The sequence below is a fragment of the Odocoileus virginianus genome, chromosome 16, assembly GCF_023699985.2.
Source record: "Odocoileus virginianus isolate 20LAN1187 ecotype Illinois chromosome 16, Ovbor_1.2, whole genome shotgun sequence".
Taxonomy (NCBI): Eukaryota; Metazoa; Chordata; class Mammalia; order Artiodactyla; family Cervidae; genus Odocoileus; species Odocoileus virginianus.
In genome coordinates, this window is record NC_069689.1 from 26,588,553 (window position 1) to 26,602,695 (window position 14,143).

At 38.3% G+C, this 14,143-nt stretch overlaps 1 protein-coding gene across 1 annotated transcript; it reads right to left on the reverse strand.

Moving 5' to 3' along the window:
* Positions 1-5,734: 5,734 nt before the first annotated feature.
* Positions 5,735-12,733, reverse strand: PNN (pinin, desmosome associated protein). The gene is made up of 9 exons (XM_020916563.2): positions 12,560-12,733; positions 11,826-11,897; positions 11,368-11,436; positions 10,771-10,843; positions 10,560-10,654; positions 10,327-10,402; positions 9,169-9,324; positions 8,954-9,092; positions 5,735-8,194 (listed from the first exon to the last, which is right to left on the reverse strand). The coding sequence occupies exons 1-9, from the start codon at positions 12,670-12,672 to the stop codon at positions 6,828-6,830; spliced, it is 2,160 nt and encodes a 719-aa protein (XP_020772222.1). The 5' UTR covers positions 12,673-12,733; the 3' UTR covers positions 5,735-6,827.
* Positions 12,734-14,143: the final 1,410 nt, after the last annotated feature.

Sequence of the window (14,143 nt, forward strand, 5' to 3'; positions counted from 1 at the left end):
AACATTTTTATAATAATTTTAATGATTGAATCTGGTATATTCTTTACTTCTTCTAAAATTTCTCTCAATAATCTTTTAGTTTTCTCTGTAGTTTTCAATTTTTTTTCCTGTCCAATCTTCCTACCATCTATTTTTTCTTCTTGCCTTATTGCACTAGAGTTGTCCATTCAGTAAAATGTTGAATAAATGTGGAGATAGTGAATCTTTTTTTGTTCTTAATCTCAAGGATAAAGTGCTGAATATTTTACTGCTGTGTATCATTTTTAACCATTGCTGGATTTGACCTTCCCATAGTTTTAGGTTTTACATTTATGTTTGTTGAGTGAATTGCACTGTAATTTTCCCTTTCACCTAATATCCGTGTGTCATACTGCTATCAGTGTTATACAGGCCTCGAAAAATGAGCTCAGAAGTGTTTGCTCTTCTACTCTCTCTAAGGGTCTGTGTAAAATTAATAGAATTCACTGATGAAATAACTGGGGGCTGGAATTTTTTTCCTCTGCTGTTTCCCTCCCCTCAGGGGAAAGGTCTGGATTACCTTCAAAGGAGCAAAAATAAGGCCATCATTTGACTTCAACAGAAACAATGAATACAGAAGGCAATAAAACAAGTTGTTCAAAATACAGAAAGAAAATACCTACCAACCCAGACTTCTATGTGGAGCAAATATATCCTGAAAAAATGTAGATGAAATAAAAGAATTTTAGGATAAATAAAAACAGACTACATCACCAGAAGACCTGCATTGAAGGATATACTAAAGAATGTTCTTCAGGCAGAAGGAAAATGATCCCAGATCAAAGCTTGAAGGTGCAGGAAAGGTATAAAAAGCAATGGAAGGTGTAAATGAATATGAAAGTATGAATCTATAACAATCTGTTATGAGGCTTAAAACATAAGTAAATATATGAAAAAACTAGCATATAAATGGAGCAAAATGTTCTAAGGGTATTGCCTCATGCATAGATACATACTCTACCACTTGAAAAGGTGAAAGTATTACTTGCTCAGCTGTGTCCGACTCTGCAAACCATGGACTGTAGCCTGCCAGGCTCCTCTGTCCATGGAACTCTCTAGGCAAAAATATTTTGGGTAGCTATTCCCTTCTCCAGGGGACCTTTCCTGACCCAGGGATTGAACTCAGGTCTCCTGCACTGCAGGCGATTTCTTACCATTTGAGTCACCAGGGAAGCCCTTAAGAAACTTTAAAAGAATGTATCAAGTTAATAGAGCAGGAAAACAAAATATTAGTAATTACTCATTCATTTCAAAAGAAGTCAAGAAATATAAAGAAATAGAACAGGAAAGAAAAATAATAGATTATTAAAATGTTAAGATTTAAACCTAAATATGTCAATAATTAAAGTTAGGCAGACTACTCCAAAAAAAAAGACAAAGACTATCATAGGTTTTTAGAAATATCTCGCTTATAAAACACATCTTTAATACAAGGATAACAGAAAGCTTGAAAGTAAAATGTGGAAAAGAAATTATGCCAACAGTATCACAAAGAAAGCTGCAGTAGCTATACTAGAATCAAGCAAAGCAGACTTTAAGAAAAAAAAAAAAATTGTTAGAAGTAAACACATTTGAAAATTCTAAAAGGGTCAATTCACAAAGATGAAGCTATTTTAAATTTATATGCACTACAACAGCCTCAAAAATACGTAAAATATAAACAAAATGAGAAAGATAAATCCATGAACTTAGTGGTAAGTTATAACACACCTCTTGGTAACTGAGTCAATAAAGAAATAAGGATATAAAAGATTTAAGCAACACACCAATAAAAAGAATCTAATTGACATAAACTGCAAATAGCTACAGAATCACTGTTTTGTTCAAGACCACGTAATAGTTAGTCAACTAAACATATGCAAGTTCTAACCTAATAGTAACTCTCAACAAAATTTAATCAATTGAAATTACACAGAATAAGCTCTTTAATGACAGTAGAATTAAACTATAAATCAATAATAAAAAGATACTAGAAAATTCCCATACATTTGGATTTGTATTTGGTTTTGAAAAGTTTTACCATGCTTAAGTGCTTTTTACTTATTTCACTTGAGGTTCAAGACTATGGCTTTACTGTGTTTCCTCAGCTGTTCCTCAGCCACTGTTCATTGACTGTCTCTATTGTTAAATTTGGCTACTGAACTCTTGATTTCAAAAAGCTTCTCAGTTCTAAGAATTTCCATTTTGCTCTTTCTTAAAACTAATTTTCCATTCTGTTAAATTTTCCATCTTCCCTTAGTTCCTTGTATATATTAAGAAGTTAAAGTTCAGGATTGATTACATATTATCAGGATTCCCTTTGACTCTGTCACCTTTGTGTCTGTTGTCTTTTGACCAGGTCTTTATCTCTTTTACTCCTGGATCAAATATATTTGATCACGTACGAAAAATTGCACAAAAACTTGAAACACCGGTAATGTCATCTTCATACAAAACAACTTTGCTCCTCTGAATCTCAGATAATAATTCAGTAAGGTTCATTCAGTCCCTTGGAAAACTGGTCTATTAATACTTCTGGTTCAACCTATTCCTAGAGTATATAGTAACTTGGGGTTCCAAATCAAAGCCTGGGGCATGGGAGGCTTAAAAGGGCTCCCCTTTTGGGTGACCACTGAAGTCAAGGTTTTGTCTGCTTGGCACTTGATTCTGTACATCTGTTTTTCAGCTTCTTGGCAGCCTCTTCCAGAATAGGTCCTGGGGGAAAAATAACCCCAAACACCAAGCACCTCTGTTTTTCTTCCTGATTTTGGCCCTATAATTCTTTAGTACCTTAGTGGTTCTCTGAAGGTTTCAGATGTTTAGATCTATACTTCTTTCTATATATATACACATACACACACATACATGTCTATAAGTCACAGCTTTTCTAGTTCTCAGTGGGGAGGTAGGTCCAATGTAACTACCTTAACTGGAAATGATACATTTCTTTTCCATCATGCTCTTTACCCCATCACTCTCCTGAATCTGTTCTTTAAAAAAATTTTAATTTTTGCTGTACAGCAGTGACTCAGTTATGTATTTTTTATATTCCTTTCCACCATACCACAGGCTATTGAATATAGTTTCACTGTGCTATATATATAGTAAGGCTTTGTTTTATGAAATTGTTCTTCTGAAGTTCACTAGTGACCTATTGCTAAATTCAAGGGTTCTTACTCTTCATTAACCTATTTGCATCACTTAGCACATGATTATATTACTTCCTCCTGGAAAGACTTCCTTCCCTGAACTTCAAAATCGCCACTCTATTTCCCTATTTTTCTGCTTTCTCCTTAGCTTCCCATTCTCTTAAAAGCTGAAATGCCCAAGACTCTCATTACAACTCTTCTTCTATTCTTACCCTTGGTGATCTTACCATGGATACCCTCAGAACTCTCAAATTTGTACTTCCAATAAAGCATCCCCTGAATCAACTTTCACTTCCAGTAAAATGTCTTGCTCCTTTTACTGCATACTGTCACTTGGATATCCAATAGTAATCTCAAACTAAGTTCCTGACCCAATCACCTTCACTATTCTCAAACCTATTTATTCATCCTGATCTTTTCCATTTTAGTTACTAGCAATCCACTTCTAGTTGTGCAGGTAAAATCTTTAATCACCTCTGACTTCTCACAACATACTGTCCACAAGAAAGGAACTATCTTAAAAATATATCCAGAATCTGCTAACTTCTACTGCTACCACCAAGTCACTACATTGTGCCTAATTATAGTAGCTCCTTAACAATTTGTCACTGGCCTCGGTTCCATTTAGTCTTTCCTCAGCACAGTAGCCAGTCATTCTATTAAATCCTATCACTTAACCTCTTTGTTCAAAACTCTCTAATGACATGCCATAGACAAAAGCTAAAGAACTTAAGCCAGAATATCTCCTTGGGTCCAGCTACAATGGCTGATACATTTGAAACAGTTCCTTGTTTTAAAGAAGCATATTTTAATGTGATAGGAGAGGCAAAGTGAGCTGGAAAGAAAAAGATCAAATCACACAAATGTTAATTACCCATCGTAATTTATTCATGATATTGCCTAAAACGAACAAGGCCATATCCAAGGCATCTGAATTACAGCAATGGATTAAAAAAAAAAAATCACTCATGGAGTTTGAATTAGAATGGGACATATACAACATATCAAAGTACAATATAACTACATAATACTAAGTATTATGGAAGAAAATAAAGATAGTAAGGGTGTTGTAACTTAAATAAGGTCCTGAAGTGGCAATGGGAAGTATGCTAGGTGAGACAAAGAGTAGCGTTTAAGAGATTTTCAGCTACCTCAGGTCTGCCAAGCTGCAATCCCCCCCATTGACTTCTTACAGAAGCAAAGTCCAAACATGTAAACAGGCATCAGATTTTCTGGGCTAAGTGCTTTAATGGCAGTATTCAAGATGGGAAACTTTTTACTTTTATTCAATGTTTTTAAAAAATGATCTAAAAAACTAATGTTAAGAAACTGAACCCCAAAACATGCTAGTGACTTGCTATTCTGAGGGCACTGGGCTACATTACTATCCCATGTAATCAATTGTCAATTCAGCAGCCTATGAACTCCTTCAATTGCTGCATTAGTGCTTGGCCCTAAAACATGTGTATAATTACCAGAGTTCGATAGTGCAAAGACAAGCCCTAGACTGGATGCAGCTCATCGAAGACTATACTATTTTCTAATTTCTGTGGCCATACCTAACGTTGGACTCTTAGAGCAGAGCGTTTTCTTAACAGCTTCTTAAATGTCTCTAACAGAGCTCCAAACTAATTTCAGTCCTCGGTCAGTAAATGTACCCCTTTTATGCTTCCAAATTTTCACATAAAAATAATTTCTAATAGTATTCCTGTCTTTTTCCCTAAGAAACTGTCACTACTTTTATTATATTCTAACACTTCTTGCATCTTTGTAAGGAACCAATTACACGATTCTCTAAACATAAATTCCTTAAAATATCATTTACAAGGATAAAGCAAACCCCAATTTTAAAAATGAAACTTTCTAATTTATAAATGCATACCACTAAAAAGCTAACAGTTATTAGAATTTTCTTTATATACATCATCAATATAGCTTAACCAAAATAAAATTGTTCTGCATATTTCAAAGATCTTTTCCTTTTTTCTCCTTATGCATTATAATCCCAAAATAATCTTCTGTATAAGCACCATGACAACAGTTCAAATTTTCTGGATAAAAATGAGTGAACAACATTTAATTTGTTTAAGATCTTAATACATATAAGTATTTTAGATTCATCAAACAAGAATGCTTTAAGGAAAGAATCAGGTTGTCCTATGGTTATCCCTTTTAAGTGTTTACCAACCTTCTCCCCATAATGGCACACAAGAAAATAAAGCTTATACTGTATGCTGAAAAGCATCACAATTCCTCGGTAAAGTGACTCTCGGTAGAAACAACTGGCCCAGGGACGCAGGTATCTAGATTTGCAGCTTGAGAAGTTCTACACATTTACTATTTAATAACTGCTTCAAGAAAGGATTTTTTAAAAAGATCTTTCTTTTACCATGTTCACTAACATTTATACAATGCTGGAAATGTGTTGACATTTTAACTCTTACCGTTTTCTTGTCAAGAGAAGGCATAATGAATATTCAAAATTAAGCCTAAAGCTACAGTCACAACAAAAAATTATGAACTCAAAGACCATCTGCAATTTCAGCGCTCTCTTGTATAAAGCATCAAAGTTAATACAAGTACTAGTCTTAAGCAGTCACACAAGTCTAAGCCACATTTATTTGCACATGTATAGTAATGGGCAACAGATACTCCAAATTCATACAAATTTATAAAACAACAAATAATCATTTGGTACCACTTGCGTGTTATCTTGCTTACAGATTCAAGTGTAGATGAAGTTCCTTCATTTTGTAAACTTTCACACAAATACTTAAACAAAAATTCTTGAAAACACATATTGGCATGTTTCAGATAGGGCCAACACAAAAGTTAAGACCAGACCACAAACTTAAAATCCAAGTTTAGAATATACTTTTCTACCTCCCTCCCCTAGAAAGTGATTATTTTCTTTAACAGATGTATATGCTGTATCACAGAAGTAACCATGGAGACAAAAGATGCTCCCATAATCATAAAGAAAATGCCAATCATACTGTTTTATCTACCAAATATATGGTTTAAATATGAGAAAACAGGGAAAATGGGGAAATGCTTAGATTAAAATAACAAGGGAGATTAGAAAAATGTGGTAAGTGATTTTGAAGGGGAACAAACTATGTTCCCATCAAAGCTGGAAAGTTCTGACTTTGACAACTCAAAATAATTGTCTAAGGCAAATAAAAGTGAGGAAACCTTCAAAAACATTCTAATCACGTTTAGTATCTAGTGATAAAAGCTGAAAATGGTATCAAGAGGGTATTTATTATACAAGCTTCAACGAGGACATCCCAAAGCTAATGAAAGAAATGCACATTTATTTCTACAAAAGCAATGTATGATACAGAAGGGAACAGACTTAAAGATTTACCTATTAAAATATACAGATTCTTACTGAAGAGTATAGGATATTTAAAAAAGATGACAAGGGATGTTAATCTTTTTTTATTATTATTGTTTTTACATATTTTGGAACCTCACATAATTTTGATAAATAACTCTTACAAAATTATGCAAAAGTACAAGAATGTCTGGTAAACAAACAGTCTGTATTTTCCAAAAAATTTTTTACAACATGCAATTCTTAAGGCAGCATTCTCCTTACAAGGAAAGGTAATCCTTTTAACTCATCAAGAAATCTTCTGCTGCAAAGAATAGGCTAAGAAAGCCTGGCTTCTTCCATTAACGCCTCTTGTCTTTCCTGTCTGATTTTCGGTCTCTTTCACTTCTTGAAGATCTTTTGCCTGATCGACTACTTTCTGATATAGACCTCTTTCTGTCAGACCGGGAATTCTTATCCTTTGATCCTTTCGCATCTCTACCACTACCTCCTTTTGAAGACTTGTGACTTCTTTCTAGTCCGGAAGCATCCCTTCGCTTCCGATCCACGCTCCTCCTGTGCTTTCTATCTCTGTTATGTCCCCGGCCCCTACTCCGACTTCTACTCTCACTGCTGCTAGTCGAGCTGCTGCTACTGTCCCTACTGCTGCTGCCACTGGTGCTGGAGCTGCTGCTGGAACTACTGCGGCTGCTGCTGCTGCCACTGCTGGAGCTGCTGCCGCTGCTGCTGCTGCTCGAGCTGCTACTGGAACTGCTACTGCTACTGCTGCGACTTCTACTCTTGCTCGTCTTATTTCTAGCTCGACCTCTACTTCTGCTCCTAGTTTTGGTTTTGTTCTTGCTCTCTGAATGTACCGTCAGGACTGGCTCTGTCACCTCAGTGAGTTTTACAGAGTCTACAAGAAACTCCTTCCTCTCAGGTGGTAAATGCCCTTGCTCCTGAGCAACCTGAGGTGGTGGCTGTGAAACAGCTAACGGCAAAGTCTCAGGCTGAGAGAGAGGCTGGGGCTGGAGAACTTGTTGGGGCTGAGACTGGGATTGAGACTGGGGCTGGGGCTGAGGCAGGGACTGAGGTTGAGCCATAGGCTCAGGTTGGGGCTCAGATTCTTTTTCTTCTCTTTCCTCAGGCTCATTTTCCATTTCTAGAGTACTAGCATTCTCTTTTGCAGGAGAAACAGATTTACATTCTTTATCTGGCTCAACTTCAAATTCCATTTCTGGCTCCAATTCTTTGCTAGTTTCATTTTCTGAAGGTTCTATGCTTTCAACTTGATTGATTTCCATTACCTCCTGCTCAGCAATAACATTTTTGACACTCTCGACCATCTCTAGCACATCCATAACTTCTTCAGGCTGACTATCCTGCTGCTTCTCACTCTCCCTTACCTCAGTTTCCTCCTCCATCTTTACTTCCATTTCCTGTTTTTGTTCCTCCTCCTCCTGTTCCTTCTCTGCATCACTATGAACCATACCAATTTCCTTTTCCTCTTCCTCTCCTGCTTCCTCTATTTCTACATCATTGTGCTGATTACCTGTCTCCTCCAACTCTTCCTCTCGCTGAGCCACCTTACCCTCTTCTTGTTCCGACTTCTGTTCTTCATTACGCACCACCACCTGATGTTCTTTTTCCTTCATTGATTGTCTTCTAGGCCTAGCCTCCATTTTATTTATTTGTTCTGCAAATTCGATGCGTCTACCTTCAAATAAAGCTGAAGAATAAAAATTTACATGTGTAAAATTTACTAAGATTTAAAAAATTCAAAGTCACAATTTGACATCTGGTCACAGAATGTCATTGGAGTTTTATTTAAATGTCTTTTTTGTAAAGAGATGACAAGACTGATTATGTCAAGTAAGTAATTCCAAATTGATATAAGATGACAAAAGCAAACAACCACTGGAAACCTATACACTTTAAGAAATCAGTAGCAGGCAAAACTACATATTATCTAATTGATGGAAAAACAGGACAATCTTTTGCTATTTTACTGCAGACTAAATGAAAATGAACAAAACTTCTTTTAAACAATCAGTTTCATGGTATCATACCATGAATTAATTTTTCTGATCCCAAAAAGAGACAAATGAGCTAATCACAATCTTAGTAGTATCTACCCTTCCATGTATGTACTTTCTTTATAGACTACATCAATCTTCACCTTTTTCTTGATTCATCAGCATTTGAACCTGGCTACTAAGGATGTCAAGCAAAACACGAAGTCAGCTCACACAAATGCTTTAGAAACAAACATGCATTAAGTACCACCTAATATGTTAAGCTTCCTGTATCTAATATCTGTCATGAAACAAATGATCCTGTACTCGAAACATGTTAGCACCTTAAGAATATCGTTCTAAAACATTAACGAACTGCAACTGCTACATGAAAGAAACAAACATGTATGTATGTATGAATCTGCTACCTTACCCACCAAGGAAATTTCAAGGGACCTCTTCTTTATACTTACCATTCATTTTTCTCTGAGACTCCTCTATTAATTTTTGGGTAGCAGGACACATTCTTCCAGGAATATAGAACAAATGGGGCTTTGTTTTAGTTCTGATATATTTTATTATCTTGGCGTTATGCTCATTCCATTCTTCTTGCTAAAGAAAAGGTAAAAGGTCAGTGCTTTTGTCAACATGAAGGATCACCAATCTTAGAATTCCAAAATATACTCACCAGCTGCGCAAGCTCAACCTTCTGTTCCAAAAGCCGCAGTTCTGTCTGTTTAGCACGTCTCTCTTCAAACAGTTCTCTCCTCTCATTTTCAACCTGTTTTCTTTCTTCTTCTGCCTGCACTTCAAGTTTTTGTTCAATTTCCTGGCGTCTCTTTTGCTAAGGATAAACAATAACCTTTAAAAGCTTATTATGCACCCTGATGTGAAACACTGCAATTTTACTGATGTCTACAAACATGTGTCACATCTGCAATTCAGGACACCAGCTAATTCAAACTTGGCATCTGAAGCAGACTGCAGTTTCCCTTTCAGGAAATGGGGACTGAAGCCTTTTCATGTAAAAAATCTAAAATTTAAAGCTGCCAACTGTAATATCAGTTACTATTCCATTCCAACACAATATATGAAAGAACTTAACCTAAAAGTTCACCTGAAAGAGAAGAGTAGTGTCTTTATAGGTTATTTTCAGTTACTCTTTCCAAAGCAAAAAATTGGAGACAAGTGATATCCTAGAACAGATAACTAGTTCACTCTCTCTGAAATAAAACTTAACTTCCTGTAACTGAATTGCTATCTCCCTTCTCCCCTGAGAAGCAGTAACTTTGTGTTCAACTCCAAGGACACAATTTTGTAGCTTTAGTAAAATAAAAACTTTCAGAAATAGGACAAATAAACTCTGGAGAGCAGGGAATATAATTTATGCTTCTGCTTCTAGAGTACCTCTGAGTGTGTTTTAGAATTTATAATGACTTAATAAATTACAATGGTTAATAAGTTCAACTTGCTGTTTTAAAGAAAGTACTATAAGGCCTGAAGAAATGGAGAGACTTGCTCAAGACCTGAAAGTGAGACTGCTATAGAGCTGAAAACCTGAATCCAGGTTCTCCTGAGTCAGATTAGGCTCAATGAACAACAAAGTTCACTAAGTTATTTAGCAGCACCTCAGAAAGAACCAGTTAATAACAACTGGAGAAAGTTTTAAGTTTTTCCTTAGCTTTATTTTAGGCTGACAATTAAATCTTGTTCCCTACTTAGGAAATATCAGTAATGCACTTTATGAATCTTGCAATTAAATCTTAAGATTTTTTAAAACATTTAACACATAATCAACTACCTTGACAGCTTAATAAAGGAAGCAAAAGAAAAACTGCATAAATACCCTTTCAGTAGCAACAGTGGATTCTTGTTTAAATTTCTGAAGGGTGCCCATCAACAAGCCAAATATTCGCCGGTTCCTAAAGAAAAGAAAAAATACAGTGTCAAAAGGTTCTACTTCATTTGAGCCTGCCATGTCCTATAAGAAGCACAGTATACACTTGAACAATTCCTAAAATTTTCTTAAAATTGCATTATTTAACAAGATATTTCCCTCCAGAAAGATACTCAAGATACCTTTGCTTTCCCTTTTCATCCATATTTTGATCCTGGATAAGGTCTCTCCGTGTGCGCTCTTTGGAGGTAGCTACAACTGAAGACTGCAAAGCTGGCTGCAGGAGAAAAGAAATCTCAGTAATCTAACTAACATACCAGTAGCACTCTACTAAATGTAGGAAGGTGAAAATACTATATTCACCCTCTATGAAGTTCTTTTAATCTCAATTACCTTCTTAACATCATCATCTTCTGGGTCGCTTTCTTGGCGTGATTCTCGTCGAGTCCGACGCTCCCCTCCCAGCCTGACATAGGAAAGGGAATTTAAAAAGGCCAATTCAAACTTTGATCTCCTGTAGCTCTCAACCCAGTTAAGCTTTTGTAGTTTAAGACAGGAAAGTAACACAAGCTGACTATTTCCTCAATCTTATTTTTCTCCTGACCTTTACTGTGCTTTCATTTTTTTTTTAGTTCTACCAGTTTACTGCTACCAACCCATCTCCCTCCAATATCTATCCTGCATGCGTGCTCAGTCATGTAACCCCATGGACTGCAGCCTGCCAGGTTCCTCTGTCCATGGACTTTTCCAAGCAATAATACTGGAGTGGGTTGCCATTTCCTTCTCCATGTGCTAAGATTTCTGTTACTGCCATGAAGAACTGAGTTTTCACGGATACTGGCTGTCTCAGTTCAGTCAAATACCAAGTGAAAGACTCAGAGTAAGTGATATACTACTCAATTCTAATACAACTCAATCCAACAATGTTAAATACTTATATTCTACCTCATAAAATAAAGTATGCTTCCAGAATCTTGTCCTCCAACATACCTACTGACTGCCCCTTCAAGGTCTCTCTGTTTGGCTGGGGGTCCTCCTCCACTATCTGAGAATCCACGCCTGCAATAAAAATGTCCAACATAAAGCATGTGAAAATTAAGAAAAATGGTTATTTCTACTTAAGAAGATAATTTAGTTCCAGTTATTAAAAAACTCCTCTTCCAAATAGAGAAACCTCAAATAGACATTTACTTCAAGATGGATGTTTTCACAGCATTTCTCTTAGCGCTATGACAATATATTAAGTATGCACATAACTGATATACTTACTATATTCTTCAATCTCTAGCTGTAAATGTAAATGAAATTAACTATACAGAAAACCACAGCTAATCACAGCTTCAAACAAACCAAACTTTTCTTAACACTAACTCTAGCACGAAATTTGTTTAAACCGATTCATTAATTTAGTACAGTACCAAATGTATTAAATTTTAAGGAAATCTTACCTCAGCAATAAACTACCACGTCCTCTACCTCCACCAGGACCAGAAAGGGCGAGCAATCTGGCTTGGATGGGCCTACAAAATATTTACAAATCAGTGCAACAATCGTTTCTAACAGCACCAAACACTTCAACGGGTGCGGTTCACCATCAAGAGAAAATAAACAGAAAAGTTCTAAGAAGAAGGTTTCAAATCCACGTGTTTGAAACACGGCAAGTGGCACTTTACTAACTTTCTCGTTTTCCCAAGACCAGTTTCACAGAAATATGTTTCTCTCAACACCACTACACGTTAACAGACCTGAGTCAGGTTCCAATTTCACCAACCCAAAGAAAGTTGCACGTGGGCAAGAGCCGGAGGGTGAGGCGGCAGACCGCGTCCCCGGAGGGTCCCAGGGCCAACCCTGAATCGGGTAGCCCGGGGAAGGAGGAAGGCTTTGTGCTGCAGTTCCGGGCCTGCGGAGCCGAGGGCGGGAATCGGCAGTCCCGGCCTTCCCACAGGACGGGAGGCCATCCCGGCGCACCCAGGCTCCGCTCTCTTTCCTCACGCACCCAAGACGCAGGACTTAACGCTGAAGGCCTTGGAAATCCCCACCTCACAGAGAACAGGGTCCCACGGCTGCCCGGGAACAGGCCTCGATGTTCCAGTCTTCTCAGGGCTGACCGCCCTCCCCGCCCCCAATTCACCCCGGCTTCACGGCCGCCTCTGGGAGCCAGCATTCCCCATCCACTCCTTACCTCACGTCATTCGGATCCCGCCCGGTGAGCTTGCGAATATTCTCATCCACATTCTTTAGGCTCTCTTTGGCCTTTTCTAGCTGCTCCTGCAAAGTTCTCACTGCGACCGCCATCTTCTCCCTGCAGCAGGCTTCGAGACTGCTCTATAGGCCGCGCCTGCCTGTGTCGCGCCGCAAGACGCCAGAGGACTGACAGCTGGGCTCAGCCAATGGCAAAAGGAGTTGTATTTCGGCCTCAACCACTCAGCAACCGGAAGGGGGAGAAACTGCCGGCCCTTGTGACTCTGGGCCAATGAAAAGTCAGGCAGGGGTCCCCTCCCTCCCCAATTAGCTGCGGGTGGCTGGACTCCGCTTCTAGCGCAAAGCCGGGGCGGGTTTGAGACTACTTGGGTCCTCGGAGACGTGGGTTCTCGGCCCACCTCTTCTGCTGAGGAGAACGGGGTCTTCCTGGTCCTTTTAACCTGTAGAGGACGTGCCTCTTATCGTTTTACCACCTGATTCCCTCAGAGTAGGGTTCAGACGAGTCTACTTCCCCGTCTTCCCCCGGTAAATGATTTGATTAGGACAGGGTGCGGCCATTCCATTGGTGCGCATGCCCAGAGAGGCGGTGGGCGGGGCGCAGACTTCTCTTGATTAGGTTAAACCTTAGAAGAACGGAGGGAAGCGAATGAAGAGAAAAGTCGTTCCTCCTAATAGCTAACAATTATTTTGTACTCTGTGAAACACTCTACGTGTATTATCCCCCACAAGCCAAAGGCTTGAATAAACTTGTTACTCAGGCTTGTTACTACTGATAAGGAAATTGAGTCTGGAGATAATGTAACTGTCCTAGGTCACGCCGGTCCAGAATCATCCTATGATCAGACCAGTGCCAGATTGTACTACAAAAAAATGATCAGATCATGTGCAGGGTTATACTTTAAAAAAAAAAAAAAAAGAAAGAAAGCGACGATACGGGTATTAGCCTCTACACCTAGGTTGCAGCTGGTTGGTTTAAAATGGGTTCTGAAGAACAATGTTATGGATAATCTTTTGTTCTCATCCTTCACTCGTTAGCTAGGCATCCGTGCACTAAGCTTAGCAGGCCAGCAGTATTTAATCCGAGTTACCATTAAATTCATCCAACAATCCTTAAAAGTTCTTGATCTGTTAATCTGGACTCTGGAAAAATCCTGGAACAAGATAGCTGTGGTTCCTGCTTCCACGAAGTTTGTAGTCTTCTCAGGGAGCAAAGATGCTTCCTGTACTTTACACATTTAACAGATATTTATGAAATGCTTACTATGTGCCAGGCACTTGGATAGTCACTGTACAATACAGATATCTGCCCATAAGGAGCTTGGCGATGGGAAGAATGAGGAGACAGATAAAAGCTTAAGTAAATTATAAAACGTGGTAGAAATGGGTTAAGTGCTATACAAAAAAGAAAATGTAAAGCTGGGTAAGAAGGATGCGTGTGTGCTCAGACGTGCCTTTGCAACGCTATGGCCTATAGCCCCAGGCCCCTCTGTCCACGGGAATCTCCAGGCAAGAATACTGGAGTGAATTGCCGGCCCCTCCTCCAGGGAGTCTTCCTGATCCAGGG

Excerpts from the sequence above, each read along its gene's own strand:
- PNN (XM_020916563.2), bottom strand. The coding sequence starts at position 12,672 with ATGGCGGTCGCAGTGAGAACTTTGCAGGAGCAGCTAGAAAAGGCCAAA. Across the intron at positions 10,844-11,367 it reads CTTGAAGGGGCAGTCAGTAG|GCTGGGAGGGGAGCGTCGGA; the intron begins GTATGTTGGAGG and ends TTCCTATGTCAG. Across the intron at positions 9,325-10,326 it reads CCACTGTTGCTACTGAAAGG|CAAAAGAGACGCCAGGAAAT; the intron begins GTATTTATGCAG and ends GTTTATCCTTAG.